Source organism: Ictalurus punctatus, chromosome 4 (assembly GCF_001660625.3).
Source record: "Ictalurus punctatus breed USDA103 chromosome 4, Coco_2.0, whole genome shotgun sequence".
In the NCBI taxonomy this organism is placed as follows: domain Eukaryota; kingdom Metazoa; phylum Chordata; class Actinopteri; order Siluriformes; family Ictaluridae; genus Ictalurus; species Ictalurus punctatus.
In genome coordinates this window covers 31,219,355-31,241,263 of record NC_071284.1, presented here as the reverse complement: position 1 = coordinate 31,241,263, position 21,909 = coordinate 31,219,355, and the positions used below count along the sequence as shown (strand labels likewise).

General features: G+C 38.7%; 1 protein-coding gene across 2 annotated transcripts in view; it reads left to right on the top strand.

The window, feature by feature from the left end:
• Positions 1-21,909, top strand: part of LOC108264324 (leucine-rich repeat-containing protein 49) — a 46,554-nt gene that overhangs the window by 17,052 nt on the left and 7,593 nt on the right. For both annotated transcript variants that reach the window (XM_053678162.1, XM_053678161.1), the window contains 5 exons: positions 4,055-4,116; positions 7,197-7,344; positions 13,877-13,960; positions 16,680-16,855; positions 17,896-17,997. In XM_053678162.1, coding sequence (XP_053534137.1) covers positions 4,055-4,116; positions 7,197-7,344; positions 13,877-13,960; positions 16,680-16,855; positions 17,896-17,997 — 572 coding nt within the window. The remainder of the gene's footprint in view (positions 1-4,054; positions 4,117-7,196; positions 7,345-13,876; positions 13,961-16,679; positions 16,856-17,895; positions 17,998-21,909) is intronic.

Here is a 21,909-nt window from a genome sequence, read left to right as displayed (position 1 = left end):
AGTGATTATAGAAAATTGCCTCGAGTCTTGACTGATACAAGCAGACCTACAGATGTCCAGGTCATATACATCGATTTAAAATCTTTTAGTTCTCTCTGTCTTGCTGCAGTTTACTTGCCGTGGTGCTAGGGTTTTTGCCATGCTTACAGCCGTTTCGCTTTTCATCAGTTTATTGTCTAGTTTAAAGTGCACCTATTATGGTTTTTCAAATATTCCCGTTCATGTAGTGTGTTATATATGTCGCTGTTTGTGAATGTAAAACGTCTGCAAAGTTTAAAAAATCAAAGCACACGACAAACAGAGTTATCGACTCCTAAAAGAAGGAATCGATTCTGAACAGCTGAATCGAGTCGTTAGTGATTCCAGACTTTACTTCCTGTACTAACGTACGTAGGTTTATAACAATAAACCCCGCCTCTGATCTTCATCGGCTGCTCGCTGACAGACGGAGCTGAAACGCGTTACAGTAGTGGGCGGTTCCTTTTTGAAACACGCTGACAGCGGTAGACCAATCACAACAGACTGGGACATCTGACCAATCAGAGCAGAGTATGCTCTCTGAAAGGAGGAGTTTAGAATGAATCATTTAGAACGGAGCATTGAACGAGTCGTTTGTGACACTGGGGGGAAAAAGGTAATGCTGCAGTTTAAATTACGAGCACGTTAAAGTGTTTTTTGTCCTCGGATGCGTTTAAATCTATTGTACGAGACCTTTTAAACAAAATAAGGCACGTTTCAAAACCATAATAGGTGCGCTTTAAACAAACTGTTGATAAGAACAGAAAGCTGTGCCGTGATTGAAATGTACACATCCTGGTTTAAATGGAGCAGTGGTGGTTCGGTGATTAAGGTTCTGGCCTGCTAATCAGAACTTTGTGTTGGGATAGTTGAAGAAAATAGTTTTACTACATTGCACTTGTACATATCACAGCCGTCTTTTCGTCTCGTCGTCTTAAAAATAAAGCAGAGCATTTCTGATGTGCAGTATGAACGGATTTTGAGAGCACTTGTACTGATGAGACCTATTTTGATGTAAGGACTATCATCCAGGATCATTTCACTCTTGACACAACTCCGTCTGCATTCGTCTGTCCAGGTGCCTTTCTCAGGATTGGTGAGTTTTCGGCCAGCACCACATCAGCTGAGTGATGATGTCATGGTCTGTTGCTAAATATAGACACGGCCATTCAGTAAATGAAAGAGAAAGAGACAGCTGGGTTGATGTATTGGGCTCTTTAATTTCCGACGTCATACATAAGTATACGCTGTTCTGAGATATATGGTTAGCTTTGATATAACAAATTCCGTAGTGTATTTTTATCTGAGAGCCTTTCAGAACGTGCTGGGGATATGTGTGTGTGTGTGTGTGTGTGTGTGTGTGTGTGTGTGTGTGTATTTCTTTGATGCGCATACTGTATTAGTGTGTACTGTAGTGACATCATGTCCTTTAGACACGTGTGTCCTCTTGTGTAATCGATTAATCTATTTATATAACAGAGCGGACACAGCTCTAGAGGTCGTCATGCCCATTACGCAATACCACTGCCCCAACACAGAGACCCGAGCATGGAGCTTTGGTGCTGTAGGTTTTAAAGTTGTCATCACATACTGTCGATCTTAATCCTTAATCCTTGCGGTTTTCCCTTTCTGGGTTATTATAAGTGTTGACAAGATCAACCAGTTGGAGCTGAAATAAAATGATCATCATGCCACTGATTATACGTCTTGGAATGGGAGCAGTTTCCTGTAAGCAGCCCGCTGAATAATCTGGCTATGATATTTCTAGATAGAAAGGGTCCCAGTCAAGCATAAGTATCACTACATGCCTAAGACATTGAATATACACTCACTCTAATAATAATAATAATAATAAGATGATATGCTGCGAATCTCTCATTCTTCCAAAGGTGCTCTACTGGATTCAGGTCACTGGGGGAGCTCTTGAACTGTTCATGTAATTAGTTTTTGATGACTTTATCATATTATTAAGCTGGAAGCAGCTATTATAAGACGGTAAATTGTGGCACATGGTCAACAACAACACTCTGATTGTGGCAATGCTCGATAGGTATGAAAGTGTGCTAAGAAATCCACACTATTCCACCACCACCAGCAGCCTGTACTGTTGACAAAGACAGGATGGGTCCACGAAGTCATACCGTTCAGGCCAGATTCTGACCCAAGCATCTGCATGTTGCAACAGAAATCGAAATTCATCAGACCAGGCAGCGTTTTTTCTAATCTTCAGCTGTCCATTTTGGGTGATCCTGCGCCCACTTTAGCGTCAGATTCCTGTTCTTCACTGGCAGGACTGGAACCCAGTTTGATCTTCTGCTGTTGTAGCTCATCCGCCTCAAGGTCCGATGTGTTCCGAGTTGCTTTTCTGCTCACCACGGATGTAAAGAGTGAGTAATTGAATTCCTGTAGCTTTCCTGTGAGCTCATACCTGTCAGGCCATTCTCCTTTGGCCTCTCTCGTCGACCTACGGAACTGTGGTGCACTGGAAGTTTTTGGATGCACCATTCGGTTTGATGATGTTTTATGTGAGCATTAACTGCCTTGACTTGTATCTGTATGATTGTATGCATTGTGCTGCTGCCACATCATTGAGTTATTGCACAATCGCACGATTGTACGGGTGTTCCTGATTTAAAAATAGCTGGTGAATGAATGCCAATATTTGTAAGTCTGGCATGACGAAGGAAGTACCAATAAGTCAATCAAATAATAATGATAATTTGCTAGCTAGATAGCTTGTTTGGCAATATGGGCTTGTAGTCTATTTGGCAATACATGAGCTCACAGATGCCCACGTGTCGCTGTAATTGACGAGGAAGAGAGAGTGTGAAATCACTCCCACCCAGACCCGATAGTCAATTTTGCTCTCTTGACTCCTGGCACGAATGGCTCAGTCATCGACACGATTCGAACTCGTAATAAGCCGAACGCTTTTCCGTTGCTCCACTCAGGAGCCCATTGTTGAGGACGTTTTGCCACAGAGAGAATCCCAGTGCGTCTAAGAATCGATTATTTTTTTTTTTACTAGTGCAAGGCTGAGCCATCTGTGCTTCGCTAAACTAGATTTTGGACAGTGGTGCATCTCCAGAGGCCGTATAAAACGTAATTATTATACAGCCAGGCAAGAGGGCACTCGTCTGAGTGTGTACACGCCTGCCTGCGAACATTGTAATCAGCCATGAAGAGTACAGTACTGAATGTTGGCATTGTGAGAGGCGTCAAGGGCAACTTGCCAGACTTCGCCACGAAGTGCTGACTCAAGAAAGGATACTATAGCGATTGTGTGGGTGTGTGGATAAGGATGTGTCTGAAGTCTGATCTCAGCAGCTCACCTCACATCCTTTAACACACATGCACATGCATACACACACTCACCGCACACCAAAGATACACACACACACTCATGTGTTTCATCACAACTCTTGCCCTCTGTGACATTGCCGCCTGGCTGTGTCCTCATCTGCCAGTCATAGCCTTTCCCCCCTCATCCACCCTCCTTCCCCCAATTTCCCCCTCCCTCCTTTGTTCTCTCCTTTGATCTCTCTCTCTCTCTCTCTCTCGCTCTATCTCTCTCTCTCACGCACATTGACTCTACATCGACGCACATAGAGGATAATCGATTAGCTGTTCCGTTGCAATCGTCATCAGCTGGTCCAGCTCTGTTATTCGCTAACTGTGTATGAGCATCTCCTCTGCATTTCCCCTCCCTCTCTCTCTCTCTCTCTCTTTCTACCCCTCCTCCTCCTCTCCTGCACTGTGTTCACACCCCTCCCCGAGCAGCCGCAGCAGTCTCTGTGTGTGTGTGTGTGTGTGTGTGTGTGTGTGTGTGTTTATTCATGTGCGCATGCGTGTGCGCTGGCCGGATTGAGCAGTTTGCCGGCACTGCAAGGTGACTGGACGGATGGTAAGAGCTCATAGCTTCACAAGGGATTCTGCAGCATCCCTCTTTCTTTCTCACTCCTCCTCATCCCTTGTTCTCTCTCTCTCTCTCTCTCTCTCTCTCTCTCTCTCTCTCTCTCTCTCTCTCTCTGGGTAGACGGAGGTGGACCGACTGCCCTGTCTCCAGCGTCTCTTCCTCAGCTCTAACAGCATCAGCAGGTAAGAGAAAGTGCAGCTGCATTTTCCCCCCTCCTCTCCACGACTCCACAAAAGTGCTGAGGTAGACATCATTTTTTTTTTTTTTTTTTTTTTTGCCCTGCCCACGCCTGAGGACTGATACTACATTACAAGATAATTGTGCTATCAGTGAGTAGATGCTGCAGTTGCTAAGGAAGTTGTGTATATATTTATGTGTATATATAAATATGTAAGTATTTGTGTATCTTCTCTCTCTCTCTCTCTCTCTCTCTCTCTCTCTCTCTCTCTGCGTGTGTACATTTGGAGCTCCGCATGTCCTGTTTCTTTACTCTGAAATCCTTTGTCCTGGTTTTTGCCGTGTCATGCGTCCACCTCCAGCTGAGCATAGAGAAAGAGAGAGAGAGAGAGAGAGGAGAGAGAGAGAGAGAGACACACAGTGAAAGAGCAACTCTGCGTTTTTGTTACTGACACTGGAAAAGTGTGATGGAGGAGGTGATAGGGTGATGGAGGAGGTGAAGGTGGAGTTGATGGAGTACTGGAGGAGATGATATAGTAATGGAAGAAGTGATGGGGTGATGAGGTAATGGAAGAGGTGATGGAGGATGTGATTGGGTAATGGAGGAGATGATTGAGGAGGTGATGGGTGATAGAGGAGGTAATGGGGTGATGGAGAAAGTGATGATGGGGTGATGGAGGGGGTAATGGAGGAAGTGATGGGGTGATGGTGTAATGGAGGAGGTGATGTGGTGATGGAGGGAGTCCTGAGGAGGTGATGGAGGGGGTGATGGAGGGTGTAACCGAGGAGGAGATGGAGGAGGAGATGGAGGGTGTACTGGAGAAGGAGATGGGAGTGATGGAGGAGGAGGTGATGGAGAGTGTAATGGAGGGGATGATGGAGGAGGAGATGGAGGGAGTGATGGAAGGTGTGATGGAGGAGGAGATGTAGGGTGTAATGGAGGGGGAGATGGAGGAGAAGATGGAGGGGGTGATGAGGAGATGGAGGGTGTAACGGAGGAGGTGATGGAGGTGTAATGGGGGAGGAGATGGAGGGTGTATTTGAGGAGGAGATGGAGGGTGTGATGGAGGGTGTAATGGAGGAGGTGATGGAGGGTGTAACGGAGGAGGTGATGGAGAGTGTAACGGAGGAGGTGATGGAGGGTGTAATGGAGGAGGTGATGGAGGGTGTAATGGAGGAGGTGATGGAGGGTGTAATGGAGGAGGTGATGGAGGGTGTAACGGAGGAGGTGATGGAGGGTGTAATGGAGGAGGTGATGGAGGGTGTAACGGAGGAGGTGATGGAGAGTGTAATGGAGGGTGTATTGGAGGAGGAAATGGAGGGGGTAATGGAGAAGGTGATGGAGGAGGAGATGGTGGGTGTGTTGGAGAAGGAGATGGGAGTGATGGAGGGGGTGATGGAAGGTGTGATGGAGGAGGAGATGGAGGGTGTAATGGAGGAGGAGATGGAGGAGAAGATGGAGGGGGTGATGAGATTGAGGGGGAGATGGAGGGTGTAATGGAGGAGGTGGTGGTGGAGGAGGTGATAAGGGTGTAATAGAGGGGGTGATGAGGAGATGGAGGGTGTAATGGAGGAGGTGATGGAGGGTGTAATGGAGGAGGTGATGGAGGAGGAGATGGAGGGTGTAATGGAGGGTATAATGGAGGGGGTAATGAAGGATGAGATGGAGGGAGGAGATGGAGGGTATGATGGAGGGGTTATGAAGGGTGTAATGGAGGGGGTGATGGAGGAGGAGATGGAGTGTGTAATGGAGGAGAAGATGGAGGGGTGATGAGGAGATGGAGGGGGTGATGGAGGGTATAATGGAGGTGGTAATGAAGGATGAGATGGAGGAGGTAATGGAGGGAGGTGATGGAGGGGGTGATGGAGGGTATAATGGAGGGGGTAATGAAGGATGAGAAGGAGGAAAAGATGGAGGAGGTGATGGAGGGTGTAATGGAGGGTATGATGGAGGTGGTAATGAAGGATGAGATGGAGGAGGTAATGGACGGAGGTGATGGAGGTGGTAATGAAGGATGAGATGGAGGAGAAGATGGAGGAGGTAATGGAGGCGGTGATGGAGGGTATAATGGAGGAGAAGATGGAGGGTGTAATGGAGGAGTTGATGGAGGGTGTAACGGAGGAGGTGATGGAGGAGGTGATGGAGGGTGTAATGGAGGAGGAAATGGAGGGGGTAATGGAGAAGGTGATGGAGGAGTTGATGGGGGGTGTAATGGAGGAGGAGATGGAGAAGATGGAGGGGGTGATGAGATGGAGGGGGAGATGGAGGGTGTAATGGAGGAGTTGATGGGGGGTGTAATGGAGGAGGAGATGGAGAAGATGGAGGGGGTGATGAGATGGAGGGGGAGATGGAGGGTGTAATGGAGGAGTTGATGGAGGGTGTAACGGAGGAGGTGATGGAGGAGGTGATGGAGGGTGTAATGGAGGAGGAAATGGAGGGGGTAATGGAGAAGGTGATGGAGGAGGAGATGGGGGGTGTAATGGAGGAGGAGATGGAGAAGATGGAGGGGGTGATGAGATGGAGGGGGAGATGGAGGGTGTAATGGAGGAGGTGGTGGTGGAGGAGGTGATGGAGGGTGTAATAGAGGGGGTGATGGAGGAGGAGATGGAGTGTTTAATGGAGCGGGTGATGGAGGAGGAGATGAAAGGGGTGATGGAGGAGGAGATGGAGGGGGTGATTGAGGGAGGAGATGGAGGAGGTGATGGGGGGAGGGGCCCAGAGAGAGCACTGATCAGAAATGGTTAAAAGGTCCAGGTTAATGATTTATTCATACTGCTGTGGCCTGAGAGAGAGAGAGAAATGTGAAAGGCTCCAGCGGTGTTCTCTTCTCTTCTCTTCTCTATTTTTTATTGTCTATTTTCATGTGTTCAGTGCAGTTTAATGGGATTAGTATGTGAATAATAAGGGATAGATCATATTAAAGTTACAACTAAATACACAAACTTATAAAAATAAATACACAACTTCCTTACAGCATTATACACATATAGTAAAGTGCATGTAAGTGACTATTGATACAGCCTGACATTTCTGATTATTAATGTGTGTGTGTGTGTGTGTGTGTGTGTGTGTGTGTGTGTGTAGTTTTGATGAGCTGGCCTGTCTGGGAGACTCGTGCTCTCTGAATGAGCTCACCCTGGATGGGAACCCTGTAGCTCAGGAGTCATGCTACAAACAGACCGTGCTGCGCTGCGTGCTTCCACTCCGGCTGCTGGACATGAAGCGCATCACAGTAAGAGTGAAAGAGTTTGTGTGTGTGTGTGTGTGTGTGAGAGAGAGAGTGAGAGAGAGAGTGTGTGTGTCTGTACTTGGGAGGTCTCTTTGCTGGTCCATACAAGCTCACGTGCATTAACTGTATTTATACAACAGTGCTGTTGAATTCTCGAATCTGTTGAATTGTTGATTAGTTTTCTGTAACAGCAGCTCTGACAGTCTTCTGGCCGTAATTCAAATCTCAGGTGTATATATATATATATATATATATAATATATAATTTGTTCTGTTTCTATAGTAACGGCTCATCTACATGGCGGATGCTCCACATAATCTAAGACCCTAAACAGATTATGAAAACATTATTTAACAAATAAAAATGTATAACCGTTGATATGGTGAAGCTTTCTGTAGATGTTATTTAAGCATTTATAGAAGTCTCCAGCGGATATAAGTAATAACAGTAACTAACCAACTAACCAGGGTCCTCAGCACTTAATATAAACCGTTAAAAAGCATGAAGTGTTGTTCATTAATATATTAAAAATCATAATAAGTATAAGCAAAAAGTGTATATAAGTGGTATAAAATGATTAAAATTCTTCAGTTATGCAAAAATAATCCATGTGAGGTTGATAACGGTAACTCTGCTTCGCATTAGACCACATCATGGATTATTTTCCTGTATTTGGGGTCGTCTCAGCAAGAGGCCGTGAGTGGATTAAGTACAGCTTGTCTGTTTCATGTGTGTGTGTGTGTGTGTGTGTGTGTGTTGTATCCAGAGGCTTTTCAGCAGGGAGTGTCCAAGTCTGAGCATGTACATGATTATATACACACACACACACACACACACACACACACACACACACAATGCCATGGCACATGGCACCCTTTATTCTGCCGCAGACACACCACCCTTCTGCAGTGAATCCCTTTACCGTTATTCACCTGGATGTTCCTCCAGAACCCATCTATCAGCAGAGGAGCTTCCATCTCGTCTAATCACTCTTTCAGGGAGAAATCAGTGAAATCATCAGACACTTGCAAAACCCATATAGAAGTAATTCTTCGTGTTCCACGCATCTTTTCAATAAGATCATCTGATGCTGGGAGATTCTGCCGAGCGTGTGGTGTCTATCTGATCTCAGAGCTGATGCCTCAGGCCGAGCTCTAAACCGAACAGGGGAATTACACACACTTCTTTAGTCTCGTTAGACTTAATTATGAGTCAGAAAAGTGGCAATTAAACTGAAATGCTTCAGTTGTGTCAAGAACAGGAGAGACACACATTCTGTAGCAGCTCAACATGCTAGAGAGTAGAGTATTTTTTGGGGGGGTTTAAACAAAATGTCGAAAGGTTAAACAATAAAGACAGTTTTTCAAAGCCTTCTTTGCTCATATTTATCAAGGGTGCCAATATTAGTGGAGGGCACTGTTGTTGTATTTATATAATGTATAAAATGTTCGTAAATATATCACAAGCACTTCAGGCAACTATTGTTGTAAATGTGCTTTATAAATAAAACGTACTTACATGTTTACTTACTTCCTTACATATTTACTTATTACATATTTACTTACTTACTTTATTTACTTATTACATATTTACTTATATATTTACTTATTACATATTTACTTATATATTTACTTATTACATATTTACTTACTTATACATTTACTTACTTATTGCATATTTACTTATATATTTACTTATTAAATATTTACTTACTTATACATTTACTTACTTATTACATATTATATATTTACTTATTACATATTTACTTATATATTTACTTACTTATTACATATTTACTTACTTATACATTTACTTACTTATTGCATATTTACTTATATATTTACTTATTAAATATTTACTTATACATTTACTTACTTATTACATATTTACTTATATATTTACTTATTACATATTTACTTACTTATACATTTACTTACTTCTTACATATTTACTTATTACATATTTACTTACTTATTGCATATTTACTTATATATTTACTTATTAAATATTTACTTACTTATACATTTACTTACTTATTACATATTTACTTATATATTTACTTATTAAATATTTACTTATATATTTACTTACTTATTACATATTTACTTACTTATTGCATATTTACTTACTTATACATTTACTTACTTATTACATATTTACCTACTTATTGCATATTTACTTATATATTTACTTACTTATTACATATTTACTTATACATTTACTTATTACATATTTACTTACTTATACATTTACTTACTTATTGCATATTTACTTATATATTTACTTATTACATATTTACTTACTTATACATTTACTTACTTCTTACATATTTACTTATTACATATTTACTTACTTATTGCATATTTACTTATATATTTACTTATTAAATATTTACTTACTTATACATTTACTTACTTATTACATATTTACTTATATATTTACTTATTAAATATTTACTTATATATTTACTTACTTATTACATATTTACTTACTTATTGCATATTTACTTACTTATACATTTACTTACTTATTACATATTTACCTACTTATTGCATATTTACTTATATATTTACTTACTTATTACATATTTACTTATACATTTACTTATTACATATTTACTTACTTATACATTTACTTACTTATTGCATATTTACTTATATATTTACTTATTACATATTTACTTACTTATACATTTACTTACTTCTTACATATTTACTTATATATTTACTTACTTATTACATATTTACTTACTTATTGCATGTTTACTTATATATTTACTTATTAAATATTTACTTACTTATACATTTACTTACTTATTACATATTTACTTATATATTTACTTATTAAATATTTACTTATACATTTACTTATTACATATTTACTTATACATTTACTTATTACATATTTACTTATACATTTACTTATTACATATTTACTTAGTTATACATTTACTTACTTATTACATATTTACCTACTTATTGCATATTTACTTATATATTTACTTACTTATTACATATTTACTTATACATTTACTTATTACATATTTACTTACTTATACATTTACTTACTTATTGCATATTTACTTATATATTTACTTATTAAATATTTACTTACTTATACATTTACTTACTTCTTACATATTTACTTATTACATATTTACTTACTTATTGCATATTTACTTATATATTTACTTATTAAATATTTACTTACTTATACATTTACTTACTTATTACATATTTACTTATATATTTACTTATTAAATATTTACTTATATATTTACTTACTTATTACATATTTACTTACTTATTGCATATTTACTTACTTATACATTTACTTACTTATTACATATTTACCTACTTATTGCATATTTACTTATATATTTACTTACTTATTACATATTTACTTATACATTTACTTATTGCATATTTACTTACTTATACATTTACTTACTTATTGCATATTTACTTATATATTTACTTATTAAATATTTACTTATATATTTACTTACTTATTACATATTTACTTACTTATTGCATATTTACTTACTTATACATTTACTTACTTATTACATATTTACCTACTTATTGCATATTTACTTATATATTTACTTACTTATTACATATTTACTTATACATTTACTTATTACATATTTACTTACTTATACATTTACTTACTTATTGCATATTTACTTATATATTTACTTATTACATATTTACTTACTTATACATTTACTTACTTCTTACATATTTACTTATATATTTACTTACTTATTACATATTTACTTACTTATTGCATGTTTACTTATATATTTACTTATTAAATATTTACTTACTTATACATTTACTTACTTATTACATATTTACTTATATATTTACTTATTAAATATTTACTTATACATTTACTTATTACATATTTACTTATACATTTACTTATTACATATTTACTTATACATTTACTTATTACATATTTACTTAGTTATACATTTACTTACTTATTGCATATTTACTTATATATTTACTTATTAAATATTTACTTACTTATACATTTACTTACTTCTTACATATTTACTTATATATTTACTTACTTATTACATATTTACCTACTTATTGCATATTTACTTATATATTTACTTATATATTTACTTACTTATACATTTACTTACTTCTTACATATTTACTTATATATTTACTTACTTCTTACATATTTACTTATATATTTACTTACTTATTACATATTTACTTATATATTTACTTACTTATTACATATTTACCTACTTATTGCATATTTACTTATATATTTACTTATTACATATTTACTTACTTATACATTTACTTACTTCTTACATATTTACTTACTTATACATTTACTTACTTATACAGTTACTTACTTCTTACATATTTACTTATATATTTACTTATTACATATTTAATTACTTATACATTTACTTACTTATACATTTACTTACTTCTTACATATTTACTTATATATTTACTTATTACATATTTACTTACTTATACATTTACTTACTTATTACATATTTACTTATATATTTACTTACTTATACATTTACTTACTTATTACATATTTACTTACTTATATATTTACTTATTACATAATTACTTACTTATATATTTACTTACTTATACATTTACTTACTTATTACATATTTACTTACTTACTTACTTACATAATTACTTATCTACATACAAACTTACTTAATTTACTTACTTATTACTTGCTTATTTACATATTTACTTACTTAATTTATTTACTTACTGTATTACTTACTTACATAAATACTTACTTACCTATATAAATACTTACTTAATTTACTTACTTATTGCTTACATACGTATTTACTTACTTATTGCTTACATACGTATTTACTTCTGTATTTACTTACTTATTTACTTACTTATTGCTTACATAAGTATTTACTTCCGTATTTACTTACTTGCATACTTACTTTCTTACTTTACTTACTTACGTATTTACTTACTTATTGCTTATTACTTACATACTTGCTTTTTTACTTTACTTACTTACTCAGTTACCTACATACTTACTTACATAGTTACTTATTTACTTCCTCATGTATCTGCTTGCTTACTTACAATAGCCACATTATCAGAGAAAAGTGGAGCAGCTCAGCATGCTATGGCAGATCAGGAAAATGTGAAGAAGTGGAAATCTTGTTGGGATTCCCTGTTAATCAGGAGTGACTGGTGTAGTGTAGCTTGTGTTGTGAAAGGGAAATCTGGCTCAGCTAGATCATTTCCTCCCAACTCCTGAGCTGCTGTAGTGGTCCACCCACACTTCTCTGTTTCAGTATGGCATGCAGAGCAAGTTCCAGACTGTTCTAAAGGGAGAGTGTTTCAGCTCTTGCTATATCCCTCTGCAGATTTTAGTGCCTCTACCTGCGGGGATCTCGTGCTGACTGACGTGTTGAAGCTTGGAAGGTGTATGGGTGTGATATGACATGCCCGTCAGATACTGTTTTCACAAAGCAGTGTCAGCTGATTGACATCTTTGAATGAATCCAGGAAAATGTTTTACTTTTACTTGCATCTCGTCGCTTATAGCACTGCGGATAAACTGATGGGGGTTTTGTTTCAAAGATGCCTGCTCTGATTTCATTTTCCCTTGTTGGTTGTTTAGGCTGATTATAATCTGTGGATTGTTTTTTTTTTCTGTATCTATGGCTGAAGGCTACACACTTTGTTGTGCTAGTTATTGCGTCAGGCTCATTATGTAACCAAACCTCACAAGAGCTGTCAGTCATCGTATAATATATATACAGAAGTCTTAGTTCATTAGTATGGAATAAAACACTCAAGGGTGTGCTGTTATAGGAAAGTAACAAACAATGGGATGATTATTTTCCAATAACTGCACATCCTGAAGTCTTTTATTGTGCTTATGCTACAGCAATTTGTCAGCATTAACCATTTTTTAATAGAAATTCTTAAAGATCAACAAATCATACTTTTTATCCATTTATAGCTACAGTGAATGTTGTGGAACGTCCTGAGAACCAGTTAGCGTAACGTTATGACTTACGTCATAGTGGCTATGAAGCAGTCGTTCCCTCCATGTTAGAGAGAAACCATAAAGCTCTAAAGCCGTCCGTCCAAACTTTACAAAGCGCTGACACTGGAGACTCCTTCCATAAGTGTTTTCTTACAGAAAACCTCACCCACCGCATCAATGATTATAAATATTTCGTTGTTAAACATCACGTTTTTTGTAATGTGTTTATTCTTAGCATGAGAGATTATGAAGATGCTGAAGTTTTCCTTACAAATCCCTGTGTAACGGCGGCTTTAGACGGCTTTACACAATATCCACTCCACGCCTGATCGTTCTCACACTCGCACGCTTGCTTTAAAGCTCCTTTCATGTCCTTGGACGCGCACACATACAGTACGCATCACATTCTTTTCATGCCCTTCTAAAATGTGTGTTCTGTCCATGTATAATATACATCTTGCTGTAGCTGATCTGTGAACAGAGTGTCTCTGGATTTGTCCTGCAGGAGGAGGACAGACGCGTGGCAAATCTTTTAGCGCGAAAGGAGGATGAGAAGAAACGCGAGAGCCACAAACAAGCCGCTCACAAGGTAGACACCAAATATCCTGTCACTTTTCTTTGCATTTCCTGCAGTTTGAGGTGTTAAGTATTACTGTTTATCTTTTCTGTGACTGTTGTAAAGTAATATCTTTAGCAGAGATCCTGGTGAGCTAGCAGTGACAGGCTGCTCTTTAGATTCGTGCAGGGAGGAAGAGGATGCTGATTAGATGAGTCACTAAAGAGCCCCCAGTGCTTGGGTAACAACACTGGGGAATACTTTTGGGAAATTTTCCCTCGAAGAACATTATTGGGTAAGGAATAAAGCACGCTGTTATAGGAAAATAATCAATGACAAGGTGGTGTGATACTTTGCCACCCAGAATTAGTTTTCCAATAACAGGAAGTGTTTTATTCCTCTTATACCACAACAGTTTGCTAAGGATTACAATTCATTTATTCATCAAAGAAGGACATGTTTTACTTTTTTTTTTTAAATCTATTTGTAGTTATTTTTAATGTTGTGCAGTGTCCATGGAACACTTTAGTTCATGTTTTCACTTTTAATACAGCTAGAGGTACACAGGTTCAGTATCGGGGCAATACAAGCAACAAAAAAAGAGGGTGGATTGGATATTTGACTAAAAGGTGTTGATGGTTTCTGTGTAATCGAAGTCAGCTAATCCCTGATAAAACGTCAACTCCTTTATGCCTTATTACACAAACGCACACACACACACACACAGAGGGAGTGGCACATTCCATACCTGGTTGAGGAGAAACCTAATAAGGGGCAAAAAGAAGCTAGATTCCTTTTGTAGTTTCTCTACGTTCAGAATTGCATCATGGGTAATACGTAGTAAAAGATAGAAGAGCTAATGAGTGATAATTGAGATTAGAACTCGAAGAGCGTCATTATTAACTGTGTTAGTGTTTTTTGTTTCATTAAACCATCTAAGATCTCACTTTCACTGTACAGTGACGCTCAACGTCATAGGCACTTGAAGTCAGGCTTGTGATTCGCCACCATCTCCTGTGCCATCTGACAGCCAGTGATGAGCTCGGTGACTGCTGCTTGGTTCCTGTGGTGGAGAAATGTGGAGGCAGAATGTACCAGAATGTTGGGAAAGTTATCACAAAATAAACACATCAGTCTAATGAAGCTCAGTGAGGATATCAGTGAAACTATAAAGGAGAAGTTAGAATGGCAGGGCTCTGTTTTGTGCAAGTACGAGCTGAGCTTGGGTTGTGTATTTCTAAAATCTGCCAAAAAAACAATCTGTGACCACTAAAATGGGTCAGAACGATACCAAAAATATCTGCCATTGCCACAGGCACCAACAGCATCGTCTTAAGCCTTATTTTCAAAATCCCAAAAAAGTGTGGCTGCATTTCATGCTTCCCAAGTTTTATTATATCGAGTTATACTTCAAGCCACGGATCGTTAAAATGGGGTGGAGTACCAGTTACGGGGTTTAACACTTTAACATCATGCAAGTGTTTTGTTTTTTAACCCACCATTATCTCCTCCTTCAGAGGACAATAAGGACTTATTAACAATAAATAGTTTATATGGACTATTAAAGCCACTCTTAATAGTGGGAGATCAAAAGGAAAGATGTACGAATAAGTTAATACAAACAAAGGAGACAAAAATATTGTGCGTAGAAAACAAGCAAATACAAGGACGAATAAATAAATGTAAAAAAAAAAAAAAGAGAGAAAAAAGGTTGTACAACCAGCAATTAAAAAACAAAACATAACTTAATGTAGTAGCCATGAGCTATGTTTGATATTTAAGATGGTTAAAGAACCTAACCTTTTTATATATATATATATATATATATATATATATATATATATATATATATATATATATATATATAAAATTAAGAATTGTTTAAGAAAAATATATAAATGTAGAACTATACAAAGGAAAGCAAAAAAGAAGGAAAGAAAATGAAGGGAAAGAAATAGAAACTAACGCTACTACTACTACTACTAATAATAATGATAATAATAATCATTATTATTATAATATTAATTGTGGTATTTGAATTATTATTATTAAGAAAAGAATTGTGCATCTGCACATCAACCAATCATAAACTCAAATTAGATCATTCATAAATTTTACAACAGAACAGGAAGTACATGGGAGAAAAAAAAGAAATAAATAAAATGATACTAGGACAGTCTGACAGGCTGAGTTACTAAACCCAGTAACATTATGCAGTCTAGCATCTTAACATATTACCAGTCAAGTGTCATTGTTGATAGTGTCAGTGTGTGTATCTTAGTAGAACCCTGCTAAAAGTTCTCTGTGTCTTCTCACTTCATCCTTCTGGCACAAAATGCCACTCTCTGCTTTCACTCAGGGGAGTCTGGTTCCTATCGTGGTTTCTTCCTCATGTCATCTCAGGGAGGGATCTAAATCTACACCCTGATGTCTGTAAAGCTACTTTGTGACAGTATATATAGAGCTATACAAAGGTGAATGAGGTTCTGAGGGAGTACTTCAGGTTCTGTTTTGTAAGGTAGTTGTGAAAAGAAAGAGTGGTTTTATCCCATTTAACCGGTTCCCATCTCTGCTGATCAGTTCCAGACATTACCTCTGACCCAGGTAATAAAGTTCTGCTTGTCCGGGTGTTCTGGTGTCCAGGATGAGCTGCGTCATCGTCCGGTCATTTGAAAGCCGCTATTCTGAAGCATGTTGAAAGAGCTTCCGTTAAACTGCGATGTCGTTGTTTCCTCTTCTTTCCTGCGCCCAGGAGAAGCGGCGACTGGCCATCCGTAATGCAGCGCAGCAGTGGGAGGACTCCAGGAGCTTTCTCGAGCTTCCAGCACAGAACGGCGCCAAGGAAGAGCTGAGCCCAGAGAACAGCCCCGCCCACAGCCCAGGACAGACCAATGGGATCACTCAGGAGCCGTCACCCGATGACCTCAGGTAGAGAGGTCGATGGCATCCTGTAGTTTAACGAATGATTCTAGTAATGACGGTGGAAGAGTATCAAAAAAACTGAAGTAGGAGATCACTAATAACAAATCAGTTCTCATCCAGACCTCTCTCTTTACCTTGATGCGCATGTCAAAATGTAGAGCTCATTGACGCTTCTTTCTCTCATGACCCTAGTCCACCGCTAAAGCTGGTAAAATAGGTTCAATTCCAGCACTAAAATACTGTTTTTCTGGAACCTTGAACCAGTGATGTCAAGGGTCAGGGAGCAGCATTATTTTATCCACATAACAGCAAAATTTGACTTGAGCAGGTTGTTTTTATGGACACTGTTAAAATAAGACAATAAACAAGTGCAGGAGGCAACTTTCTTTAAAGCAGAGTTACAATGATCACCCTGAAGTGGATCATTTTACTATACTATAAAGTTCTGAATCATTTTATTCTTCTTATACACCAGCAATTTGGGGTAAAAACAAATACATTTTCTTTATTTATTAGTTCCTGTTTTCATTTAAATTACATCAGCTATAAACAGTAGCTCCGTCGTGGTCTCTTTAGTTCCTCTTGAAGTAGTAAGTAATAAGTTTGTTTTTAAAAATGCTGCTTGTCATGCTGCTCTTCTGTCCTGAAGACTTTCCTAGGTGGAACTTAAAGTTACAGCTGATCTCCACTGACACTGGAGACGCCTTCCATAAATCCTTCCATGAACGATGAGCAGTTTTTTTTAACTGAAGAGTGTGCTCGTATTAAAACGAGCGCATACATATTTGCCTTCCAGAAATACTGTCCGATCTGAGGTTAGAGAAAATGAATCGGCATTCTCTGACCAATCAGAATTGAGAACTCAACATTATTATATATAGAAGCAGTTAAAACATGTATCTGTCATGTGACATCACACATAATTGTTGCCTATGACCATATTTGGTCAAATGTTTCCTCAAAGCCAGAATTACAGCTTTTTAAATCGTGGAACTATTTCTTTCTCTCTGTCTCTCTTGTATGTATTTCTCTCTCTTCCCCCTCAGGCGAGATAGAGGGAGTCCTCTCACTGTTCCTGAGCGTCCAGCAGGGGGCAGTGATGGTAAAGCGCGCTCTAGCAGCCGCCCCAACAGCCCCCGAGACCCCAGGTGTGTATACACACACACACACACACACGCGCACATCTTTCTCCTGTAGAATAGATGTAGAGTCTGCTAAACGCAGTATGAATCTAATGCCTGTTAAGTAGATCACTTCTAGAAGTTTCTGCATGTCCTCCACTTGCATTCCCATCACAGTGACATCACATTCCTGTAGTGTTTGATCTGCTTTCACTCTCTCCTCACACACACATGGCCCACTTGCTTCTGTGTGTGTTTGTGTGTGTGTGTTTATTCCATTATAAAGATAATTCAACGTTCATACTGTATTCTGAAAACACTCACACGCGCACACACACGTGTTTAAGAATTTTTTAAGAAAGCATGTTTGTCCATTCAAGGGAGTTTGCTCTGGCTAATATCATAGTCGAACCCATCCCAGGAACGCAGAAATACAACCTGGACTCACAAATCCTTCACAACTAAGGCCATTTTAGTGTAACCAGTCCACAGTCCTAAATTCTGGCATGTTTTTAGGAAGTGTGAAGACTTCAGACACACATACCTCCACACAAGAGGCCAGGAGTTCAAACCCTGAGGCAATAACACTACCAGCTGCATCATTGTGCTGTGCCTAACTGATCTCAAATTTGGTCTTATAACATCGCAGTAGTCTACCTTCACGGGTAACAGTTCTAGCTTTGTAAACGGGCTCTACTTGGACCCTTTTTCTGTAAGAGAAACCCTCTATTGAATGGATTCCTATCTGAGAGTAGGAGCTTGGAGAGCGTCTTACACTCTCAGAAAAATGGCACGCTACACCAGCAGGTTCACTTTTGCAAAGTAAAATCTCTTTCTTTTTAAAATCTAGAACCATTAACCATTCCGAACTCCTAAGTGAGTAACATGAGATGGAGAGGTAGTTTTAACATTAGCTTAGGCGGATTAGTTGTGTTTCGTGTAATTGTATTGTGTAACCGAAACCGGTATTTTAGGTTAGGTGCTACAGTTGAGCCGAATAATTGGCAGTGGTCATGGTTGATCAAATTTAACCCTTGTTAACCCAGGGAAGCTTGAAACTTGGCAGGATGTTCCTCCAAACATTCGGTTGAGTTCACAATCATTGATTCTCAAGAAGGCAACACGATACATTAAGAGCCAAGGGGGTGCAAACTTTTGAACAGGATGGTCGGTGTAAATCGTTATTATTTTGTCTTCTGGGAAACACGTAACTATCTTATGTAGCTTCTGAAGATCTTTAAAGAAAATAATAATATACACCGATCATCCTGTTCAAAAGTTTACACCCCCCGGCTCTGAATACATCACGTTGCCTTCTCGGGCATCAGTGAATGTTGGCACCTTTTGTAATAGCTGTGTACGAGTCCCTCAGTCGTCCTCAGCGTGAAAAGATGGCTCTCAACATCCCTTGACACTGTTGGAAAGGAGTCAAATATGCAGAACATGCTGGAAAAGCAAAGAATGTGCAGGATCTCAGGACAAACAAAGGACTCGTGAAGAACTTTCACCAAACAACCTGACTTCATGCTGATCATATTACTTGCGTAGTACGTAAAGTTATAGTCATGTTCTTTACAGAACAGGGAAGAGCATCATAAAAATAACTGATGGGAATACGCTGTACGTATTTACAGATTCTGATACTGTGAATGAAAGAGAGCCAGAGAGAACACAAGCAGAAGCTGGAGTGTGTTTCTCCTCCCATCCGTTACCTTCCCACACCTCAGGCCAGCTCCATGACTCTGTGTGAGATAACGCAATCAGCCAGCCAGCGAGGATAAATGTCCTGATAAACGAGTTGCTCTGAGGATGTTCTGCTTTGACCTATTAAATACGTCAAACACAGTGCTGCGTGCCAGCCAGAGCGTTCGAAAATACATCACACCCATACCTCAGCTTCTTTAAAAATAGCTATTATTGTTGGACGTGTTTCAGCTGGAGCTCGTTCAGTTTCTTACAGGCAACATGAGGACACGACTTCGTTTCACCTTCTTCATCTTTCCATCACGTTGTATTTGGACACGTTTGTTTCGGGACCAGGTCTCCAGGATGATGCTCGTCCGTTACGTGGGATTGCAGGCAACAGTGCGACACCTTGCAGCACTGACTCGGTTTTATCTGCGTGCTAGTTGTCAGCAGCTCCATGTGCATGTATTTGTGTGCTTCGAGATTGGCTGATTAAGGTGAGGGATCAGGGCTTCCTGTCAGTTCCTGGCGCCTGAAAGTCCGCTCATGCGGTCAGTTTAAAGCGCACCCATTATGGTTTTAAAACGTGCCTATTTTACTTTTAACGGTCTCATACAATAGATTTACACGCATCCGAGGTCAAAAAACACTTTAACGTGCTCATAGTTTAAACTGAAGCATCATCTTTTTTCCCCCCAGTGTCACAAACGACTCGTTCAATGATCCGTTCTAAACGATTCACTCTAAAATCCTCCTTTCAGAGAGCATACTCTGCTCTGATTAGTCAGATGTCCCAGTCTGTTGTGATTGGTCTTCCGCTGTCAGCGTGTTTCAAAAAGGAAACGCCCACTACCGTCTGTCAGCGAGCAGCCGATGAAGACCAGAGGTGGGGTTTATTGTTACAAACCTACATAGGTTAGTACAGGAAGTAAAGTCTGGAATCATTAACGATTCGATTCAGCTGTTCAGAATCGATTGCTTCTTTTAGGAGTCGATAACTGTTTGTCGTGCGCTTTGATTTTTGAAACTTTGCAGACTTTTTACATTCACAAACAGCGACATATATAACACACTACATGAAAGGGAATATTTGAAAAACCATAATAGGTGCATCTTAAAGATTTTATGATCCAGACAGAGCAGCATGGCACAGAATTTTCAAATTCAGAACTGTCCATAGTCTGGTGGAGTACCTGTGCTTTTTCCCTATTAAATAACACTCTTGTGAAAGAAGGAGGAATTCTCTGGAGGTTCTCGATCAGGTTCCAGTCAAATCTAGCGATTGGAACCAAACATGCTCTTTGTTTTTTGGGGTTTTTTGGGGGTTTTTTTGAGCTACTAAAGTGACCCATGAGGCACAAACTGAACTAAAAGACAGAGCTGTATCACTGGAGAAAACTGGTGTTTTGGAGATTTGGAAATAAACACTTGATGCGATACAAAAACTATTTTTTTTATATGATTAGTTAAAAGTTTGTTTCATTTTTTTTTCTGACCAGTGAATGGAATCGATTTGCGGGGACATTTTCAGGCCCTATAAACCACACCAACTCCAGTAGCAAACGAACCAAAAGTCTTCATTTCACTTTGAATCAGACTCACCAAATGGATTAATAAGTGTGTGGAATACACAGTGCTCTCTGGTGTCTGCGAATGACGAAGGTCCTTCTACACTTAAATAACGACTGTCCTGCACATCAGGAGAATTGGGGCGGATTTTGAAGCTAACATGCCCTTCTAGAAAATCCCAAAAGGTGCACCCTTCCTTCCTTCTTTATCTCAACTGAATATCTCTTTCGATTTTGCACGGCTTCCTGGAACAGCCCGGCTTTTATTTCGGATCTGTTTGGCTTGGATGGAGGTAATAAAGATTAAATAAAGGGCACGATGAGCTTTTGGGTTCAGCTGAGTTCAACGCTTTGTAGGATCACATCATTACTTAATCAAAGTCTGTTTGCGGCTCTCGGGTTTCTTTTTCTTTTCTTTTTTTTTACTATGTGGCCAATTATATATAATTTTTTAGCTTTCTGTTCTTCAAAACCACAACAATAATTATGTAAGGTGGTCAGCCTCATGCCTCGCTTTGATCTCGGCCTAGTCCATTATCATTTTGTATTTTTGGCCCTCTGTATCTCTAAATGTATAATCACCTGGATAGATTTTTTAAATCCCCCCCACCCCCCACCCCCCCAAAACACAATGGCCACCTTTTACACCGCTCTTCCCACACCCGTCCTCATTCAGCTCCTTCCT